At 41.1% G+C, this 21,659-nt stretch overlaps 1 protein-coding gene across 3 annotated transcripts in view; it reads left to right on the forward strand.

Moving 5' to 3' along the window:
- dph1 (diphthamide biosynthesis 1) overlaps nt 1-13,465 on the forward strand; it is a 77,715-nt gene extending 64,250 nt beyond the window's left edge. For 2 of the 3 annotated variants that reach the window (XM_061781611.1, XM_061781613.1), the window contains 3 exons: nt 7,892-7,970; nt 12,537-12,671; nt 12,825-13,465. In XM_061781611.1, coding sequence (XP_061637595.1) covers nt 7,892-7,970; nt 12,537-12,671; nt 12,825-12,911 — 301 coding nt within the window. In that variant the 3' untranslated portion in view covers nt 12,912-13,465. The remainder of the gene's footprint in view (nt 1-7,891; nt 7,971-12,536; nt 12,672-12,824) is intronic. The other variant, XM_061781612.1, reaches the window with a different exon arrangement.
- Nucleotides 13,466-21,659: the final 8,194 nt, after the last annotated feature.

A 21,659-nucleotide genomic window follows, 5' to 3' on the forward strand; every position in this document is an offset into this window, starting at 1 on the left:
CCACCCAAAAAGTTGAGATTTTCCATTGAACTTCATATTCATTGTATGAAGTAGATATCTGTTAGAAATGCATATTGGTCAAGCCCCTACACTTTTTTTTTATGTTTTCATTGCAAGCAGACAACGTACATGCAAAGAGCAAAATATGTGCATGTGACAGGGTAGACATTTTTAGCTGATGTTAGCATAATAAGCACATGGTGAACCCTCACTTGGCAACATGATTCAGTTAACAAGCTCACTGTGTACTGTTGAACAAATACATTTCAAATTTCTGAAGTTTTTTTTTATCAATAGATATTTCATTCTGACAGAGTGGATCTGTTGAGCTTGACAACATCCGACTACACACACAATATGATGAAAATTACAAAACACAAATGGAATTATTTATTCTGAAGCTGTCCTCTGTTTCAATCTCTTTTGGAAGAAAGGCAAAATGCTGGTCATAATTTCACAGAAAACATCTGAGAGTTTCTTAAAGGGGAAGTTAACCCATAATGACGTGCAAAATGTTCCATGTGATTATGAAAATAGAATATACATGATGGCGGGACGGTGACCGACTGGTTAGCACATCTGCCTCACAGTTCTGAGGACCCGGGTTCAAATCCGGCTTCGCCTGTGTGGAGTTTGCATGTTCTTCCTGTGCCTGCGTAGCTTTTCTGCAGGTACTCTGGTTTCCTCCCACATCCCAAAAACATGCATGGTAGGTTAATTGAAGACTCTAAAATTGTCTGTAGGTGTGAATGTGAGTGTGATGGTTGTTTGTTTACGTGCCAGAGTCAGCTGGGATAGGCTCCAGCACACCCACGACACTAGTGAGGATAAGCGGTATGGAAAATGAATGGATCAATGATAAAAATGATAAAAAGGACTCGTTTTATCAAATACTGTAACTTGTTGTTCATTTTTTACATTTCATATAATTTAACCACTTATTACACACACTGTAGTTAGCAAAGCAGTGTGTAGGAAATGTCCAAATCACATATATGAAAATAGTTGGTATAGAATGAAAGGAACACATTTGAAGAGACTTATCATTGTACTGGTAAGTGTGCTAATGTTTGCCACTTAAGGCCTCAGCGTTTCATTATTCTACTACATGATCATGATAAGTGAGTGATTTTGATGAGGACACAAAGGGCACTTTATTGTGATATTGACCTTGCTGGAGAAAACACTACTTGGAGATGGCAATGAATATTAGGTTTGCTTGTGTTGTTTGCTTAAGGCTTGGAAATGAATGCATCATTGTGGCCTTTCCCCCTTCGTGCCGCTTCCAAAATGTATGCATGGGAAATTAAATATACTCTCTTTGAAAAGAAGACAACTTTTCAGTTTAGTTTAGTAAATACAACACTTGTCCTCCTATTGTGCCCATTATACATTTGTTTTTTCTGGTCTCCCCCCCATGTGTTCAAGCGACTTGTGTCCAAAAGCAGTGTTTGTCAAAATTGGTTAGAGAAAATACCACTTTAAAAAAAATAGGCATGCCTACTACCTTTAGCAGAATAGCTCCACAGCTCCTCTTTCCTACTACTTTAATTTTTTCAGATTTATTTAAAAAAAAAAAACTGAAATATCACACAGGCATAAGTATACAGACCCTTTGCTGTGACACTCATATTAAACTCGGGTGCTGTCCATTTCTTCTGAACATCCTGGAGATGGTTCTACACCTTCATTGGAGTCTAGCTGTGTTTGATTATACTGATTGGACTTGATTAGGAAAGCCACACACCTGTCTATATAAGACCTTACAGCTCACAGTGCATGTCAGAGCAAATGAGAATCAATCAAGAGGTCAAAGGAACTGCCTGAAGAGCTCAGAGACAGAATTGTGGCAAGGCACAGATCTGGCCAAGGTTACAAAAAATTTCTGCTGCACTTAAGGTTCCTAAGAGCACAGTGGCCTCCATAATACTTAAATGGAAGACATTTGAGACGACCAGAACCCTTCCTAGAGCTGGCCACCCGGCCAAACTGAGCCATCGGGGGAGAAGAGCCTTGGTGAGAGAGGTAAAGAAGAACCCAAAGATCACTGTGGCTGAGCTCTAGAGATGCAGTCGGGAGATGGGAGAAAGTTCTAAAAAGTCAATCATCACTGCAGCCCTCCACCAGTCAGCGCTTTATGGCAGAGTGGCCCGACGGAAGCCTTTCCTCAGTGCAAGACATATGAAAGCCCGCATGGAGTTTGCTAAAAAACACCTGAAGGACTCCAAGATGGTGAGGAATAAGATTCTCTGGTCTGATGAGACCAAGATAGAACTTTTTGGCCTTAATTCTAAGCGGAATGTGCGGAGAAAACCAAGCACTGCTCATCACCTGTCCAATACAGTCCCAATAGTGAAGCATGGTGGTGGCAGCATCCTTCTGTGGTGGTGTTGTTCAGCTGCAGGGACAGGACGACTGGTTGCGATTGAAGGAAAGATGAATGCGACCAAGTACGGGGATATCCTGCACGACAACCTTCTCCAGAGTGCTCAGGACCTCCGACTGGGCCGAAGGTTCCCCTTCCAACAAGACAATGATCCTAAGCACACAGCTAAAATACCGAAGGAGAGGCTTCAGAACAACTCTGTGACTGTTCATGAATGGCCCAGCCACAGCCCTTTCTTAAACCCAATTGAGCATCTCTGGAGAGACCTGAAAATGGCTGTCCACCAACGTTCACCATCCAACCTGACAGAAGTGGAGAGGATCTGCAATTGCAGAGAATCCCCAAATCCAGGTGTGAAAAACCTGTTGCATCAATCCCAAAAAGACTCATGGCTGTATTAGCTCAAAAGGATGCTTCTACTCAATACTGAGCAAAGGCTCTGAATACTTATAGCTATGTGATATTTCAGTTTTTCTTTAATAAATCTGCAAAAATTTCAACAATTCTGTTTTTTTTCTGTCAATATGGGATGCTTGTGTGTACATTGAGGGAAAAAAATTGAATTAAATTATTTTAGAAAATGGCTGCAATATAACAGAGTGAAAAATTTAAGGGGGTCTGACTACTTTCCGTACCCACTGTCTGTCTGAGATTTTTCTTCTTTTTATATTTTTCCTTTTTTTTTTTTTTTTTCTTTTAGGGCCACTGTCCAGCAACATTACATTGTTTAACAATACATAAGTCCAGCTATCCAATGATTTTCTATTTAATTTGTTTAAGACTCGAGCTGATTATAATAAAATGATCGCAGAATGTTAGTAGGATTTTCGCAGGTAAAACAAAGTAGTAGTGTAAGAAATAAAGAAGGGATTTTTTTTTGAAGACAGTCAATTTCCATGTAGCTGTTACATCTTTATCAAGGCTGTTGGTCATTCATTGAGTGAGTCTACTTTAGGGATGGAATGGGAAGGTGTGTTTTATAAAGCTAGCGACAGCATTGTTTCATAATTGCTTCCGTAATTTATCAGCTGCATAGCCTTCATGTATTTTTGGCTTATCTGATCCGCTCAGCTAGAAATTGTTCAGCAGCTTTATTTTTTTACCCACCTCCCATCATCCCCTATGAATATGTTTGTGTGTGCCTAGCAACAATAGACACAACAAACCACTTGGCGTCTTGAAATGTGTCGTGTTGTATTGTGGGAGGGATGGAAGCAAGAGAGAGAAATTTTGATAGAGCGCAGAGCCGTATTCCAAGCTTTCTCTGCCTTTTGACACCCACATACTCATAAAGGGTGCCGCTATTATATTCGCCTAAGTGTGTAATTAGACTATCCCCAAGCAGGCTTTGTACTATTGTACACATATCTGCTCGCCACACATGCTTATCTCGACTAGACCGCCGACATACCACCCAGTGCATTGCAGCATTTAATCTTATCCATTTGAGTTTTTGACAACAGCCCAATTAAATGGCTATTTCTGTGAAATGTTACCTCCTCTTGCAAGTATCGAAAGACTAATTGCTGCAGTGGTGGGTCAGGAATGAAGTAAGGCAGCTAGTGCTGCATGTGGTTACAGCATCACTAAATGTTCTAGAGTCTCCAGTTACAGTACGTTTAACGCTCACATGACAGGTTGTCTCCGAGTATAAACGTTCTTTTTTCTGATCATTCCCTCTCGCTCTCTTTCAATCTTGTCCGTTTCCTTAGAGACTTGCCCAAACCCCACTTATCCTGTTCAGGATCACTGTTGCAGTGGAGCCAGCTGATATTGGGCGAGGAGCGGTTTACACCCTGGATTGGTCCCTGGTTAATCGCAGGGCACATAAAGATAAACAACTATTTTCTTTCACACCCATAGGGGATTTAGAGTCACCAATTAACCAGGTTTTCTGACTCCCTCACTTTAGAAAACTCACACAAACACAATCAGAACATGCAATATCAACACAGAAAGGAGGCACACCTGTACAACCACACTGCAAAAAGTGGGCTTAAAAAAGGGGGGGGGGGGCAAAAAAAGGAATCCAATCAGGAATACCTGTTATTTTACTTAATTTAAGCAGTTATCTGCCAATAATGTTTGACTTAGCAAAATTTCTTAGAACAAGTAAACCTAGCTAGCCCCCCCCCCCAAAAAAAAAAACCACCAATGACTTTAAACTAGTGAATATGTATAAAATTATACGTTTTAAGAATGGCATGTCCACTATGTTTCTCAAAGGTGTTGCAGGAGTCGGAACTCAATCACCATCTATTTTTTTCCCCCATCATGTCTAATCCACCCCCCCCCCCAACAAACATGCCATTTTTGGGGGGTTTCCTGAAGAGTGATGGTTTTGGAGATGGGAGGTTTCCACCCAACTCCAGCAATATGCATGTTACGTATGTGTTGGATGTTGTGCATGCACTTAAGAGCACGATCAAACCCTTGCACTGTAATTATAGGTGTCCTCCTGAGCTGATTGTCTTTGGTGGTGCAGGTTAGGCCACATAAAGGCTTCCAAGTTATTAACCGCAACTGATGGACTTAAAGGTCTCATTTCCAATTCGCCATCTCGGTTTTGCACATGTGGCAGCAGTGAGGAGATTGGTGCAAGTGTGTGTGACTCAGCTGGCTCTCAAATGATGAGGGATGGGAAACAATCCTCTCTCCGGGAGAGAGACATTCAGAAGGGGGAGGAAAAAAAATACAGAATTTGAAAATGAGAAAATGCCACGCATTTGCCGAAAGGGAGGATGGAATTTTTCTGTGACGGAGAGCAGAGCCGAGCGGGAGTCATCTGTGCAATCAATTCAGCCGCTCAGAAACTTTGCCAAAGTTGGCAAAAGGGAGACAGATGGGCAATTCTAACATTCAAGCGATTAGGCTTTTATTTCACCCCCTCACCACTGCTCCATCTTTGCCTTTTCAATGACATCATACATCTAGCCTTATCTCTATGTCCTTTACACGCACAGCTTCATCTATTCTCTTCAATAGCTGGAGCTCCATCATCGGGATGAGGGACAAGGGTCGGCTGCCTCGGTGGCAATGGAGTCTTGGATGGGATTGTTCTGCGAAAGCTAACCTGCACCATTTTCTCCATCTCCTGCCCCCCCCCTCCCATATTGTTCATTTTTCTCCCCTCCAGCTGTATACCCCCTCTTCTTCCCCCCTCATGCATTTCCAAGAGTAAACACTCTTCTCTCGCAGACAATCTTCCTGCTCTCTCTTCTCCTTGCCTTGTGCCCCACCGCCCTCGCCGCCATCTGCTCCATCTTTATTGCTCTTCCTCCCTACACTATCTGTGTCTTCCTCATCTCTTTCATACAAAGACCCAACCCACCAGTCCTCCTTACTCCCTCCCACCACTCTGTCTGCCGGCAATGTAGGCTACCTCCATAGAGACCTCAATGGCGGTTCTTTTTTTAATTCACACTCACCTAACCTCTTCTCCTTTTTTCTTTTACTGCATTTTTTTGTCCCCTAATGCCCCCACCGCTCAACTACCCCCTTTGCAACATTACTCATCCCCTGACTGCCTCAGCATTCACACAGTGTAGCGCGGCTGTTTGCGAATCAGGACACATCTCACCAAACAGATGCCTGCGATCAGGTGGAAAGAGGAAGCTGCATGGCTCCCATGTATGAGGGTGGACTCAGATGTGCCCCACCTCCTTAATAGGATCTTCGTGTCTTGTGACTTAGCCTTTTTTACAATTAGATCTAGAACTATTTGAATAATGACGTTACCTCCATCATAAGGGAGTTGAAATAAAACAATCCTTATGTGACTGAATTGTAGACTTTCAGCTTTAATTAAAGATGTTTCATAAATATGCCATTTATAAAATTTGGGAATTCAATGTTGAATACCAAAATGTATTGGGGATCAAAAGTATCTGAGGAAAGTGACATTTTGTAAATGTAACCATAATGTTCAATATTGTCCAAAATCTGAGTTTCCTTCCTGGAGTTGCTCCTTGTTTGAGAGTTTTCATGCCTTCACTTTTGTCTTCAAATAAAAAGCATGCTCTATTGTTGTGCGATCAGGTGACTTAGCCATTGGAATATTATTATTATATTATATTTCTTTGCCTACATAGTTGTTTTTGGTGTGCCTTCCAATCAGCTTTGTAGCATTAGAGTAGAGCGTATAGACATGTACACTATATTGCCTAAAGTATTCGCTCACCTGCCTTTACTCAGATATTAAATTAAGTGACACTCCATTCTTAATCCATAGGGTTTAATATGACATCGGTCCACCCTCTGCAATAATACCATTTTAAACTCTTTTGGAAAGACTTTCCACAAGGTTTAGGAGTGGTTTTCCAGAAGCACATTTGTGAGGTTACACACTAATGTTGGACAAGAAGTCCTTGCTCTCAGTTTCTGCTCTATCCATCCATCCATCCATTTTCCACACGGCTTATTCTCACTAGGGTCACAGGCATGCTGGAGCCCATTCCCATTCGAGCTGACTCTGGGCGAGAGGCGGTGTACACGCTGATATTGTCGACAGTCGATCGCAGGGCACATGTAGACAAACAACCATTCGCACTCACATGCACACCTACGGACAATTTAGAGTCTTCAATTAACCTACCATGCATGTTTTTGGGATGTGAGAGAAAACCGGAGTACCCAAAGAAATCACATGCAAGCACGGGGAGAACAAACTCGCAAACTCCACACAGGCGAGGCTGGGTCCTCAGAACTGTGAGGCAGATGTGCTAACCAGTTGGCCGCCGTCTCCGCTCTAATCCATCGAAAATTGTTCTATAAGTTGAGGTCAGGAATGTGCAGGCCACTCAAGTTCAACCACATCAAACTCTCTCATCCGTGTCTTTATGAACCTTGATTTGTACACTTATGCACAGTCATTTTGGAACAGGAAGGGGCCATCTCCAAACTGTTCCTACAAAGTTGGAAATGTCCAATATATTAGCCCCTGAGCTCCAGTGAAAGGAACTCTCAATGCTTCAGCATACCAAGAGATTTTGGACAGTCAAACAGTCAACACAATAGAGTTCAATTACTGAAGACAAAATTAATGGCACTAAGAAAAACAATCCAGCAGCAACTGAAATCAGCTGCAGTGAAGGCATGGGAAGGCAGGGAGGAATTTTGGTGTTCAAAAAAAGCTATATTTTTTTATTTTTGACACACAAAATTGAGGTGTACCCTACATAAAATGTTTGCTCAAGGTTTTTGAAACCTCCCATTGATAATTTCATGCATGGGACCTTGGGTCCCCTGGGTACTTTTAGAAATAATGCAAATGATGTCGGGGGTGAATTTTTGTTTAGCTCTCCAGCAGGTGCTACTGAGTAAGTTTTGAGGAGTCGTGTTTTTGACCCCTAAAATACTGTACATACATTTTCACCATGATGCTTGTACTGGCAAAAATGTGAGTTTCTGGATGGATTGAGTCCCCCTGCATCGTTGTCCAAATACTTGCACTATGAGTTTCTATGGCGTTGAAGTGTAGGACTTCATGTGCCTTCTCTCCTGCAGGTGGGTACAGATTGCGTGTCCACGGCTGTCCATCGATTGGGGTTCGGCGTTCTCAAAACCCCTGCTGTCTCCCTATGAGGTAAATGGCCTGCTCAATCTTGCCGTTCACTCGTCAGAGCCCCCCGCCCACATACTTTAATTGCCCACATTGGTCGCGCAGCCTAGTTGTACCGTCATAGCAGACATATTGTTAATTGTGGCAAAAGTGTTTTTTTAAATTGTGGTGAATTTGTTCGAGGGGGGCCCTGGTAGCGACATGGTTGTGAGATGGCGGCGTAGGGAAGAACTGGATCGCACACCTGCCACCCCTTCCTGCTTGTCAGACAGGGAGGGAAAGGTCCTCAACAAGTTTCATTTCAAAGCCAGTGGCTGCTGCCGCTGCTGTATTTGAGTAATAAAACTTAAAAAAACAAAAGAAGGCGGATTGAGATGGGTTAGGCTTATGTGGCCACGGTTTAGTAATGCGAGCTATTAATTCATTCAGACATCCTTGTGAAATGTTTCTGAGGGAACTTACCTTCTTGAATAGGAAGTGCTGGTTTTTTTTTTTTTAAATATATATATATACAGTGCAGTTTTTCCACACGATCTCTTTTTTTTTGGAGGCTACTTTGCTCTCCCTATCTCTCTAGCCGCCATTTTCCCCCCAAAATGTTTTTACATCTGCATTCAAATAGTTTGAAGCTGCACTTGTGTGAGGAACGCATCCTGACACAGTCGCCAGTGAGTGCTTTTACGTGTGCTGTGGCATTTAGAGAGAAAATGACAGCGGCAGGAGGGAAAAGAGCCGGGAGGGGGGAGTGAGCCCGGAGACGAAGGGCTGATGGGGTGGGGGCACTTATTTTCAGGGCCTCTCATGTTATATTTATAGTCAATAAGACGCACTCGTCTCTCTTGTTGGAGCGGAGATTAGCAGCGCAAGCTAGCTTGCGCAGAGTGGAGGCGGGGATGGAGAGGTGGGGTGACAAAATAAGGACGGAGAAGAAGAGCGTGAAAGAAAAACATGAGATTGTGAAACCTTATTCCTTTGAGTGTGTTCCTGTCACTTTTGTTTTAACTTATGCGAGTTAGTCACTTTTGTTTTAACTTATTCATCTTCATCTAAAGTAGAAAACTGACTGGCAAGAGTGACCTTACTGTCATTCAAATAAATTAGACTTCTGCTTTGTCATGAAAATGGCACCAGATAGAGAGAAGACCTTAGCCGAGGCCAAACAAACTTGGCACAGGATGGTCACCTTCATGTTGTCGCCGTCCGATGATAACCGTCTATATCACGTTTCAGGGGCAGAAAGAAACTGACAGGGAAATATTTCCGAAAAACACACCACAAACCAGTATATTAGACAGATTTGCCACCATAAAATCTGTATTTTCACACCCAGGCTGCACGGTTTACTACTGGTACACCTTGCAGTCCAGAGGTTCTTGGTTTGATTCCTTTGTGGAGTTTGCATGTTTTTCTGTGCTTCTGTGAGTTTTTTTCCAGGTACTCTGGCTTCCTCCCACATTCCAGAAACATGCTTGTTAGGTTAATTAGACACTAATTTCTGAATAATGGTAATGGAGATACAGGGGGTCCTCTGTTTACGATGGTCCCGACAAGGTTTCAAGGTTATTGAATGCCGTGCAATGCACTAGTTTGTGCCACCGCATAAGAATACATCATCACGAGGCACAAAAATGCATGCTCAGTTACCCACAGTACGTACTTGCTAATTTTAATTTGGTTATTTTGTATCTGTTTCTTACAAATATTTTACTGTAACTAGCATAGTTTAGTGATAGACTAACTATGGCGTGTTCTGACCTATGTACAAATTTGTGTTATGTCACCGCCGTAGGAATGGAATTCCGTCATAAACCGAGGACTGCCTGTACTTGATAAAAACAAGGCATTGTAAAACATTTTCATTAGTTGTTCAGCCAGACATTTAACAGTCCATCCAAGACAACAAATGGATTGCACTTTCTGTATAATACTAATAATACTGTAACCCCCCTCTAATCATGAGGGATAGGGACTGAGCCCTGCTTCATCCTACCCTTAAAAATAAATGACTTACAGATGATTTGATTTGGAAAGTGGGAGAACGCTGGCGTGTCTTGTCGCTTTCGCAACCCATAAAATAGCAATTGTCGAGCCTTAACGAGACCACCATTGATTGTTAGCTCAGGTTTTTTTTAATAGCCACTCAGCAGAGCAGAAATGTGCATGTGACAAAGAAACACTGTAACTTCCGCTAACATCCTGAGCTTAACTACCCAACATACAATGATCTTTGAACAGTTGAGGTATATCACTTTAGCGTACTTCCTTGACACCGATTCCGACTTTCCTACGAGCCAGGGCTTTGGCACAATCTTTTGGCATTTTAGGGCATTATAGAAAGAGGACATGCTACACCAATAGCTGAGGATAGGTTCCACATGAAAAAAATAATAATAATGTGCAAATTAGCGAAGAGTGAACCACAAGTAGTTTGAGCGTTCAATGTACAACCCCAATTCCAATGAAGTTGGGATGTTGTGTTAAACATAAATAAAAACAATGTTGAACAATGATTTGCAAATCACGTTCAACCTATATTTAATTGAATACACTACAAAGACAAGATATTTAATGTTCAAACTGATAAACTTGTTTGTTTTTAGCAAATAATCATTAACTTAGAATTTTATGGCTGCAACACGTTCCAAAAAAGCTGGGACAGGGTCATGTTTGCCACTGTGTTACATCACCTTTTCTTTTAACAACATTCAATAAACGTTTGGGAACCGAGGACACTAATTGTTGAAGCTCTGTAGGTGGAATTCTTTCCCATTCTTGCTTCAGCTGTTCACCAGTCCGGGGTCTCCATTGTCGTATTTTACGCTTCATAATGTGCCACACATTTTCAATGGGAGACAGGTCTGGACTGCAGGCAGGCCAGTCTAGTACCCGCACTCTTTTAATACGAAGCCACGCTGTTGTAACACGTGCAGAATGTGGTTTGGCATTGTCTTGCTGAAATAAGCAGGGGTGTCCATGAAAAAGACGTTGCTTGGATGGCAGCATATGTTTCTCCCCATGCCATTGGCATTAACACAGCCCCATACTATCACAGATGCTGGCTTTTGAACTTTGCGTGCATAAAAGTCCGGATGGTTCTTTTCCTCTTTGGCCTTGAGGACACGACGTCCACAATTTCCAAAAACAATTTGAAATGTTGACTCGTCGGACCACAGAACACTTTTCCACTTTGCATCAGTCCATCTTAGATGAGCTCGGGCCCAGAGAAGCCGGCGGCGTTTCTGGGTGTTGTTGATAAATGGCTTTTGCTTTGCATAGTAGAGTTTCAAGTTGCACTTACGGATGTAGCGCCGAACTGTATTTACTGACATTGGTTTTCTGAAGTGTTCCTGAGCCCATGTGGGGATATCCTTTAAACATTGATGTCGGTTTTTTATGTAGTGCCGCCTGAGGGATCGAAGGTCACGGGCATTCAATGTTGGTTTTCGGCCTTGTCGCTTACATGCAGTGATTTCTCCAGATTCTCTGAACCTTTTGATGATATTATGGACCGTAGATGATGAAATTCCTTGCAATTGTACGTTGAGGAACATTGTCCTTAAACTGTTCGACTATTTTCTCACACACTTGTTCACAAAGAGGTGAACCTCGCCCATCTTTGCTTGTGAATGACTGAGCAATTCAGGGAAGCTCCTATTATACCCAATCATGGCACCCACCTGTTCCCAATTATCTTGTTCACCTGTGGGATGTTCCAAACAGGTGTTTGATGAGCATTCCTCAACTTTCCCGTCTTTTTTGCCACCTGTCCCAGCTTTTGTGGAACGTGTTGCAGCCATAAAATTCTAAGTTAATGATTATTTGCTAAAAACAATAAAGTTGATCAGTTTGAACATTAAATATCTTGTCTTTGTAGTGTATTCAATTAAATATAGGTTGAACATGATTTGCAAATCATTGTATTGTGTTTTATTTATGTTTAACACAACGTCCCAACTTCATTGGAATTGGGGTTGTAGTTCAGATTGGGTTAAATCTGGCAAAAAGGTTTGCGTTGGACAGTGACAGTAATTGTAAACCATAATAATCTCAACGTCAGGTAAAATCTGACAAGAAGGGACAAGGGAGCGTGTGATAATTTTAACTTGTTGTACCCTGTACATCAGCTATTTTTTTATTAGCTATCATAAAAAGATGACTTTTTTTTATGTTTTGACACTGGATCAAACATCACAGACCACGTTAATCTGTAGCTGTTTAAAGAAAATAAAAGATTTAAAGACAGACAATTACACACTTCAATAATACATGCAAGTAGAATTAACGTTCCCCTTGTCCAGTTAATGAAATGTCCACAGTAAAAACTCAAGACTTGCTGCAATGCGACCCCCTGCTCTTCTCCTCGCTACTCTCCAACAGCTGCTGTTACGCCGTGCAGCTGCACACAACAACATGACGATGCTGCCTGTTCTCCAAACTTGATATTTTGACACCTGTCTCGTCTGCAGTGTCTGTGTCTCTGCTTACCTGCACATAAAAACACTCTTAAAAATGCACTTCTGCTAGAGAGAATCAGTAAAATTCCAAACCTGTTCATCTCATTCATTTGAACTCTCTCCATCCTTCCCTCAGGCAGCAGTGGCCCTCCAGGAGACGTCCTGGAAGGAGGTCTACCCCATGGACTTCTACTCCAATCAGAGCCTCGGGCCGTGGACCCCCAACCACCCGGACAACCAGCCTGTTCGCCCCACTCGAGCAAAAGCCCAGGTGAGGCAGAACTCAGGATATCTTTACTGCATGTGGCCATACTGACACCTAGTGGTGCATTCGGCACAACCTTGAAATACATGGGCTGCACCAAGCTCATATGTCTGGAAACCTGTTATTCTGTCTTAATTTCACTTGAATAATCATTTTTAGGTTGGCTCTCCGGCTGCTTCCCTACAGAAAGCCAACAAGCAGCCTGCCCAGGCGCAGTGCGCCCCCTGTGGCTGCCAAGGGGAATAATGCAGCAAGAGTTCTCAAGACTGATTAGAAGAAAGTGGGTATACACTTAAGCCAACCTGCTAAAACGAATCCCTTACTTCTTACAGCAAATCACTCTGTACTTCTCCACACACTGCAGCATTCAGAACACTTGTTAACACACATGAGATAATATCTCTGACGTCCTCATGCATGTTCATTAGTAGCATTCCCATGGAGAAGTTGTCGGAGTTTTGCCCCCATGCGCTGGAAATGTAATGGAGAGACGCCATTGGGGACTGTGTGAAGGAAAAAGAAAGTGAGACAATGACCAAGAGTGTGGTGACTTTGGTCGGACGCGACCCACTTGGATTTGATTTAAATGCTGTACGAGCAGTGTTCTTGTTGTTCACGCCATGCTTCACACGCAGCCCTTCTGGGATCCACTCTATGGGATGAAGCACTTTTTTATTTTTTTTTATTTTTTTGTTTTTTTAAAGCACAGCAAGAGCTTTCTGCCCAATAGCTCTGCTACGACAGCACTGTAATTGTTACTTTTATGACATTTTAGTAAACAATAAATGGAAAACAAATTATTTTCTGTTTGAGTTTTTGGTGTTTATTTTTCACCAGCTGCAAGGCAGAAGCGAGAATATCCCCCAGTCACGACTGTTCTCCGTCCTCATTATTTATTGATGGAGGATTCGGTCAATAAATAAATATATAAATGTAAAACAAATTTTGCTGCAGAAAAAGCAGACAGTCCTCCACACAACCTGAGAACTCCCCCCCCTACCTCCCTCGTGGGTGAGGGCTTAGGTGTTAATGCCCAAAAATGTCCCCTTAGTTTTCCCATCACGGCGTCTCCAGGACAACACGTCCGTCCTCCTCATGTGTCTCACGTCCAGACTATAGTCAGATGTACGGCAGCAAAGAAAAAATACTCGGCCCCGCCAAGACCTTAATGTTTGTTTTTTGTTTTTTGTTTTTTTTTTGCATCAGGGAACAGCGGGATCATTTAATGAGTCCCTTCCTCAAAGCTAAAGGGCGGCGCTTTTAATTTCATAGCTTTAGGATTTGTTTAACTTTAGATAATACAACTCTGGAGAGAAGATCAGAAAGAGAGGTTTTTTTTCTCCAAAGCTGACTAAAGATATTTTTTGTTTGAAAGTCTTAAACACTAATAACTTTGATACCAATACTATATAGTATGAATTTTACTACTTTTTCATGTCTTATATTTTGTTTTCTTTTTTTACTCTCCTGTCTGTATCCAGGTTGGCATTGCAAAGAGAATCTGTTCTCAATTGCGTACTTATAGAATAAAGTTTAAATTAAAAAAATCTCTATATTTTTCCCACAATTTCAAACAGTTCACAGGTGTTTTAATACTATGTCTATGACATGCGTTTGACAAAAGATCCTCAGAACTATAGTAAACTTTTCACACCCTGTTTCTTGTCTTTGCTTAAATGAGCCTGTCCCTCTGCCCCATATACTGCTGGACGAATGGTGAGTCTGGCTTTAGTTACCAAGACTGGCGGGGGTGGAGAGGCCAACTATTTGTATACAAGTTAATAAAAAGTACATTTTCCATACATAACCTTTAAAGCAAGAATTCATGCATTTTGGCCTAATTGTAACATTGTAACATTTACGTCAAACTTTGCTTGCATTTTAGCAATGTCTAATGAAAAACATGCACACAAGCCTTTTTTTTTTTAAATCCACCATTACTGTTTTAGAGTTGCCCTTCTCTGCATTATCCATTTCCTTAAAAGAACCATTGATGTTGCACTTTCCTTGAGTGAAAAGATTTGGTTTTTTTTATACACGACCAAACAAGTTTGGATATGCTTTCTCATTCATAGCACAAGCGAGTGCACCCAAACTTCTGACTGGTGGTGTATGCACTACTCACAGAAAGTTTGGGATATCCGGCTTTCAAATTAAATTTCAGTATGAACCTGAAATGCACTATAACCTTTACGGGTGAAACAAATAAAATTTAATGTTTTAGTAAGTTTTTCATACCTTGCTGTGTTTTATTTATTTTTTTTTTTTTAAACAAAGTTTTCTAACAATGGGCTGAACAACAACATTCATGACAGTTTTTTTGTTTGTTTTTGTTATCCCACCTCCATGCCTTTCTGTAACTCTTCCAGTCCCATTGTATCTTTGTTGCAACCTGCTGATGACAACTCTTTGACATGCTAAGCTCAGTGGCCACTTCCCTCTAAGAACATCCTGTTTGAAGCCTCGCAATGATGAGGTACTGTTGATCAATTGTTTGTTGTTTTCATTGTCTCAAGATGTCAAAATGTGAACAGCATGATGAAGAGGACTGTTTAAATACCAATTTTAATTTAACCAACTAATGTATTGGTCACTTCATGGATCTACAAAGGTTTGTTTGTTGAAGGCTTTTTACCTTTAATGCCAAATGCCTGTGGATATTCTCATTTGGCCAGGTAATTTCATTCTCAGGGTATTGAATCAACTGGACTGTTTTGTTTGTCTTAGAAGAGGTTTTGCCTCTCATCCAGGCTTCATCAGTTCATGCAACAAGGCTTAGTTAGGACGCACTAGCCAGTGTGTGTGTGGAAAATGCAACTATTTATTTACTTACAATGCTATCCTTTCGTCCATTTCAAAGAAACTCAATAATTCTGCCTCCAACAAACAGCACGGCCTCATTGACCGTTAAGCGACTCCACGACCACTTCACAACTGAATGGAATATCAGTGAGGGTGTTTCCACCCAATGACTCTGGTAGACGGACAATGGACTCTGCCAGGCGCTTTAATCTAAAAGGCTTTCTTCAGTTCTAAATTTGTGGTATGGAGTCCCTCAATCCGTGGTGGGAAAGAGGTGACAAAGGAGCCATCTATGTTGAACTACAAAAGCTCTCTCTAAACAGAGGAGTAGGTTTGAGGCATCAACTATCATCTGCCTATAACAATGTCCTGACATCTCTCCCCTCATAAATCGCTTCATTCAACGGGAAGAGTGGCCCCAGAGAGCTGTTTTGACACAAGACAAGTGAACGACTGATTGGTATGCTGAATGGTCATCTCACCGAGCAACAACACCCGATTATCAGCCCCAGGGAAAGCACCCACCGAGGCATAAATAGACGGACTCCGCACCAAAAATTTTGAATTGAAGAAGCCTTTGGATAAAAATTCAATGTCTTCAGGAAAAACAAAAGCATTCTAGTTACCTCGATTCAGCCTTTGTGGATTACCATGACCTGGATGACTGAGAATCTACGGATACATGTCAATTCAGGAATCAAACAGCTGTTGTAATTATGCTATTCAGCTTCTTGTTAGAGAGCACAAAGTTATGATTTTAAAAGTTTACAGAAGGTCAAATTAAATTCATCTAAAAAGGATAGTGCATTATAGGTTAATCCTGAAATTTCATCCGAAAGGCTAATATCCTTTACTTTTTGTGAGTAGTGTATTATTTAGTCGTGTATTATATATCTAATCCTATTTTATTGTATACATTATGTTGTTTACTTACTCACCTGTGCATGGGAGGAGGCATTTATCACTCTTCTCTGCATTGTTCATTTCCTAAAGAAGACAAAAACTAAACAAAAAGGAGAATACGTGATTATTATATCTGGTCTCGAGATGACATGTTGCTTTGGCTTGTTATTTTTTTTTTTCCGCTCCATTTCTTCAAGTATATCAGCACAAAACCATTTATATTATTTACCATGTAACTTCTTTGATTCCATAGTACTTTACAGGCAAAAGCTTCAATTCACAGCAAAGTCGAACAGAGTACATAGCAGGTCAGCTGGTTGCTTTTTGGTGGAGATTGACATCCATCGTTGATAGGTACTACTACATCAAAGTGCACTATTAACAAGGTCAAAAATCCATTTTAATCAAACCACATCGAGTAATATATGTAATATTAATTAAAAAGCACATGAGCGCTTTCCTGATACATAATTATCAATATACTTTTCTATGATGGTACAACAACCAACACACATTTTTTTGCCCAATTATCAAAAATCTCCTTTAAATCAATGTTAAAAATAGTAAAGGATTACATCCTAAGAAGAGCAGAAGGAGAGTGTACAGACTGATAAAATCAACCACATTTAATAATACAGGAGTGCCTTGAGATACGAGTGCCTTGACTGCTTTTTCGAGATATGAGCAGTCCCTTGACCAATTTTTTTTATCAATAGGAATTATGGAATTTGAACAAATCACAATAGTCTGATGTTGAATGCTTTAAGCAAGGTAAACATACTGACAATTGGGCCTTTTCCCTCCCTTACCGTCCAATCATTGTCAGCGAAGGTCCGATTTTCAGATGTCTCTGAAAGATTATCCTCAACGATTATTCTGTGCTGTGTGTTTGACTCTTATCTGCCCAGAAAACGGTTGCCAATCGTAAATGTCAAACCTCTTCAGTGTTCTGGATCGTAACTTGCGTGGGGTGTGCCGGGTTGGTCGTCTTGAGTAGACAGTACTGTATATACTATATGGAAGAACATGAATGCAGAATTGTTTTCCTTGTCATGAGTGGGGTCTCTTCCATTTTGAGAATTGGTGAAAGGGGCAATTTGCAGTGGTAAAACTGCTACTAAGATTTGAATGTAGCCTCACTTATCTAATTCCTCCCCTCCTCGAACCTCTGACTCAGGAGCTCCAGCATGATTCTCAAACATGGCCAGTTACAATGGCGTGTAATTATGAAAGTGCATACTCATGATAAATAGTCACAAGGAACACATCCAGCTTCAACAAAATAGCAGCGCTAGCAATACTAAGCTAGCATTAGCACTGTAAACAAGTCGACGTTAGCCACAGTTGCTACGTTGGTAGCATGACTTTTTCGTAACAGAGTGTTTCTATAACACTAAATGTAATTGATTTTGAGGGTTTATTTTTTTGTGAATGTGCAGTCAAATAAAAGTCCTAAAAGAGATCATAAACGTAGCCGTCAAGCAGAAATGTTCCTAATTACACGTTGCTTCTGAATCCTCTCAGCAGCTTGAGATCTGCTTCTATTTGCTAATCAATCTGCTTCTATTTGCTAATCTTCCAGTTAGTGGCAAACAAGGGATGGGCATTTTTTTTTTTTCTGGAAATGGATATTCTGCCATACTTTCAGCAAAGCTCCTGAAGCCCAGGGTAATAGGTCAGCATAAGGCTGCGGGGGTATGCCGGCTACGAGTGTACCCCCAAGTGCACGACAAATGATTGACACCTTGTCAACCACCTTTTTTTTTCTCTCCATCTGCTCATTTCACTCAACTACTACTACTCTCAGGTTATGCTGCTGTTTTTTTTTTGTTTTGTTTCAAACTTCCCTTTGAGATGATAACTAGCGATGTTGAACTGTTGTTGAACTGCATCACCGGGTGTGACCACTAGATGTTACCGTTTGCATAGCTTATTTGCAATGATGCGAGTCACCCCTCTCACAGGAGCGGACTTGTTGTCAGGCACAAGTACCCTGTTTTTGTTACTTGTTTGCTAGTAATGCTCATTAATATGAACACAGAACATTGGAAGCAGTGCTTGTATTTGATCTGTTTTAAGTTATGTGACTGAGGAAGTGCGTTCATCGAGAGCACTCTCTTCTCTAGTTTAGTTTCATCGGTCTAGCTTGATAACATTTTAAGACTCTCACTTTATTGCGTGTGAACTGTTGAGACACTTTGTAGGTGGGTGACAAACCGCCGTGAGAGAAAGTATATGAAGGAAAGAAATCGATGCCGGGACGCTGAGGGAGGCTGGTTGTGTTTGTCGTGACAATAACAATCAGCGTCTGGTGTGAATATACATCTTTATGTCAGGCATTAAAAAACTGCATAGCATCCTTGGCGATGTTGTTGCTGTTTCCACTATTATTTGTATTTATTAGTATTTGTTTTGTTTTTTAATCAGTGAATACAGTTTTATAGGATGCATTATTATGAAAAAGATGTAGCTCCATTTATATGGAGACAAATTATTGACATCAATGATATGAAACCTGGATTTGAATAAGTGCCATTGAGTTGCCTGGGGCAACTGTAGCATACTGTTTAGCAGTACTGGTGTATAGAATGTACTTGATAAATCCATGTTACCCTTACAGCAATATTAGAACTGAGCAAGTCTTCAAAAGTCTTAAAAATAAGATTATAGGCCTCACGCTACATTTTTCTAACTTTGTTAGTATAATTGAAAGTGACAGACATGTTTTTTGTTTTTGTTTTTTTGACAAGTACAACCCATTAAAAATAATTCTAATTAATGATAAGAGGGCATCTAAATGGAGTGAAAAGGTTGTAGTCAAAATCTTAAATGTATTTAAACAATTATGCTAAATGCTAATAAGTCAGCACCATGATTCCTGCTTGAAATTATCATATAAAAGCAGTAAATTTGTATATGCTCAAAAGCACAACCTATTTAACTGAATTATTCTAGTTAAAGATAATAATGCATATTAACAGAGGAAGAAGGTTATGATCAAAAGCCACGTCCTAAACCGAGCATCATGTCTTGAAATAAACATTTTTGATTTTTTGATTCAGGGTCTTCCAAAAGCACTCAGTGTTGAAGTTAACGCTAATCCTAATGCTAGTACAAAACAATGGGTGTCCTGCCTGGTCCAACAATATTCTAGACCCCTGAAATTGGTAACAATCTTCTCCTTTATTATAAGCCAGTGTTCATCCTTTTGATGCAGTTAATTCAAGGTCCAAATACCCACAGTTCCTTTAGGGTTAGACGAGGCCAACCACCGCGCAGAAATGTTAACATAAGAGTAATTTCCAATGTCACTTGGAATTAGTCGAGATCATGACACAGCAATTAGCAGCCTCATTGAAGAAAACCCATTGAGGGTATCTAATCAAGGGTGCTGATTGCAGGAGGTTTGGAAAGGATTCTTGAAAAGAAAACAAATAAGTGGTGTAAAGAGATGACTAATCTTGCGTGGGAGCTCAGCTTGTCCCTGATGCTTTAGACCTAGAGCCCCCCCCCCCCCCTCCCCAGGAACAAATGGTGAATAATAATAATTAATAATGCTGATTTCAAAGAACTTCCATTAGTCTGCTGAGTCATTGTTAAAAAGACTGAAGGTGGGAAACAAACAACAGTTAGAGAGCGAGGAGGAAATGTGACTCATTGGTGAGTAATGGATGCTGCTGTTGCTGCCCACTGCAAGCATAGCCGGAGCACCGTCTCAGGCTCTTTGCTCGTTGTATGACTGGCTTGAAGAACTGTACGCGTCAAGTCCTGTTTTTCTGTATGTCTCTCTTTACCTTATATCAGTGTTTACCTACCTTTTATTGAGCCAAAGCACAGTAAATTACTGCAACTATTTTTGGATCCATTTTTCTGAGCCGTTTCTCCTCACTCGGGTCGCGGGCGTCCTGGAGCCCATCCCAGCTGTCATCGGGCAGGAGGCAGGGCACACCCCAAACTAGTTGCCAGTCAATCGCAGGGCACATACAAACAAACAACCATTCGCACTCACAGTCACACCTACGGGCAATTTTAGAGTCTCCAATTAATGCATGTTTTTGGGATGTGGGAGGAAACTGGAGTGCCTGGAGAAAACCCACGCAGGTACGGGGAGAACATGCAAACTCCACACAGGCGGGGCCGGGGATTGAACCCGGGTCCTCAGAACTGTGAGGCTGACGCTCTAACCAGTTGTCCACCGTGCCGCCTATTTTTTTGGATCCCTTAAATGAAATTGTGTAATTACCCATGGCACAGTAGTTGGGAATCATTCTTACAATTCAGGGTTGTTGTTGGATTTATCTTACCCAACATTATAAAAAATAGACACAAAAGGAATGAAGACACTGGTTTCTTTTTCTCATGAGGAGGGCGTATGGGAGATTGTTCAGATCACAGCCTCTCAACACGCTCTAACCAATCTCTCCCGTCGCTCCTGCATTTATTTGAAAATAGGAGGGTTTTTCCCAGACATAATGTTCTAAACAATAAGACACAACACAAAACATTGGACCAACACCTGTCACGTCCCCGACCACATCCGATCACGTCCTTGGTCCAGGCGCCTTTCCATCGGATGATGCTGAGTCATCTTTTCGAAGGCGAGACATCTAAAATCGTCCATAATACTAATGCAAGCTAAGCAAATAAATGATAACTTCTAGAATATATTTAACAGTTGTCAAACACTTTTTGTTGTTGTTTTTTCTTTTTGTCCTGTTCGGCTGTTAGGTTATGCAGAAAGGAGAATCTGTATCCTTTTTATGCCCGAACAGTTTTACTGTGTCACAGTGGACTTTTTAAGCTGACACTGTGATTGCACTTACAGCTGTGATTGCTGCAAAAGATGACTCTACAAAGTACTGACTTTAAGGGGGTGAAAGGTTAGGCACCTGCCAATTTTAAGTTTATTTTTTTTATTCTCAGAATTTCACTTTAAAACATTGGCTATTCTGTAAGGATCCATCAAAGTTAATTTAAATAAATCTTATTGGTTAGAGGTTGTAATGTAACAAAATGGGTAAAAAGCCAAGGGGGTGAATACTTTGCAAGGACTTCTCAAAAAAAACATTTTTATTTATTTATTTCCATCCATCCATTTTCTGAGCCGCTTCTCCTCACTCGGGTCGCGGGCGTGCTGGAGCCTATCCCAGCTATCAGCGGGCAGGAGGCGGGGTACACCCTGAACTGGTTGCCAGCCAATCGCAGGGCACATACAAACAAACAACCATTCGCACTCACATTCATTTATTTTATTTTATTTTTTTGTCGCATCAATTCATTTTCTGTACC

This window comes from Phyllopteryx taeniolatus, chromosome 8, assembly GCF_024500385.1.
Source record: "Phyllopteryx taeniolatus isolate TA_2022b chromosome 8, UOR_Ptae_1.2, whole genome shotgun sequence".
In the NCBI taxonomy this organism is placed as follows: Eukaryota; Metazoa; Chordata; class Actinopteri; order Syngnathiformes; family Syngnathidae; genus Phyllopteryx; species Phyllopteryx taeniolatus.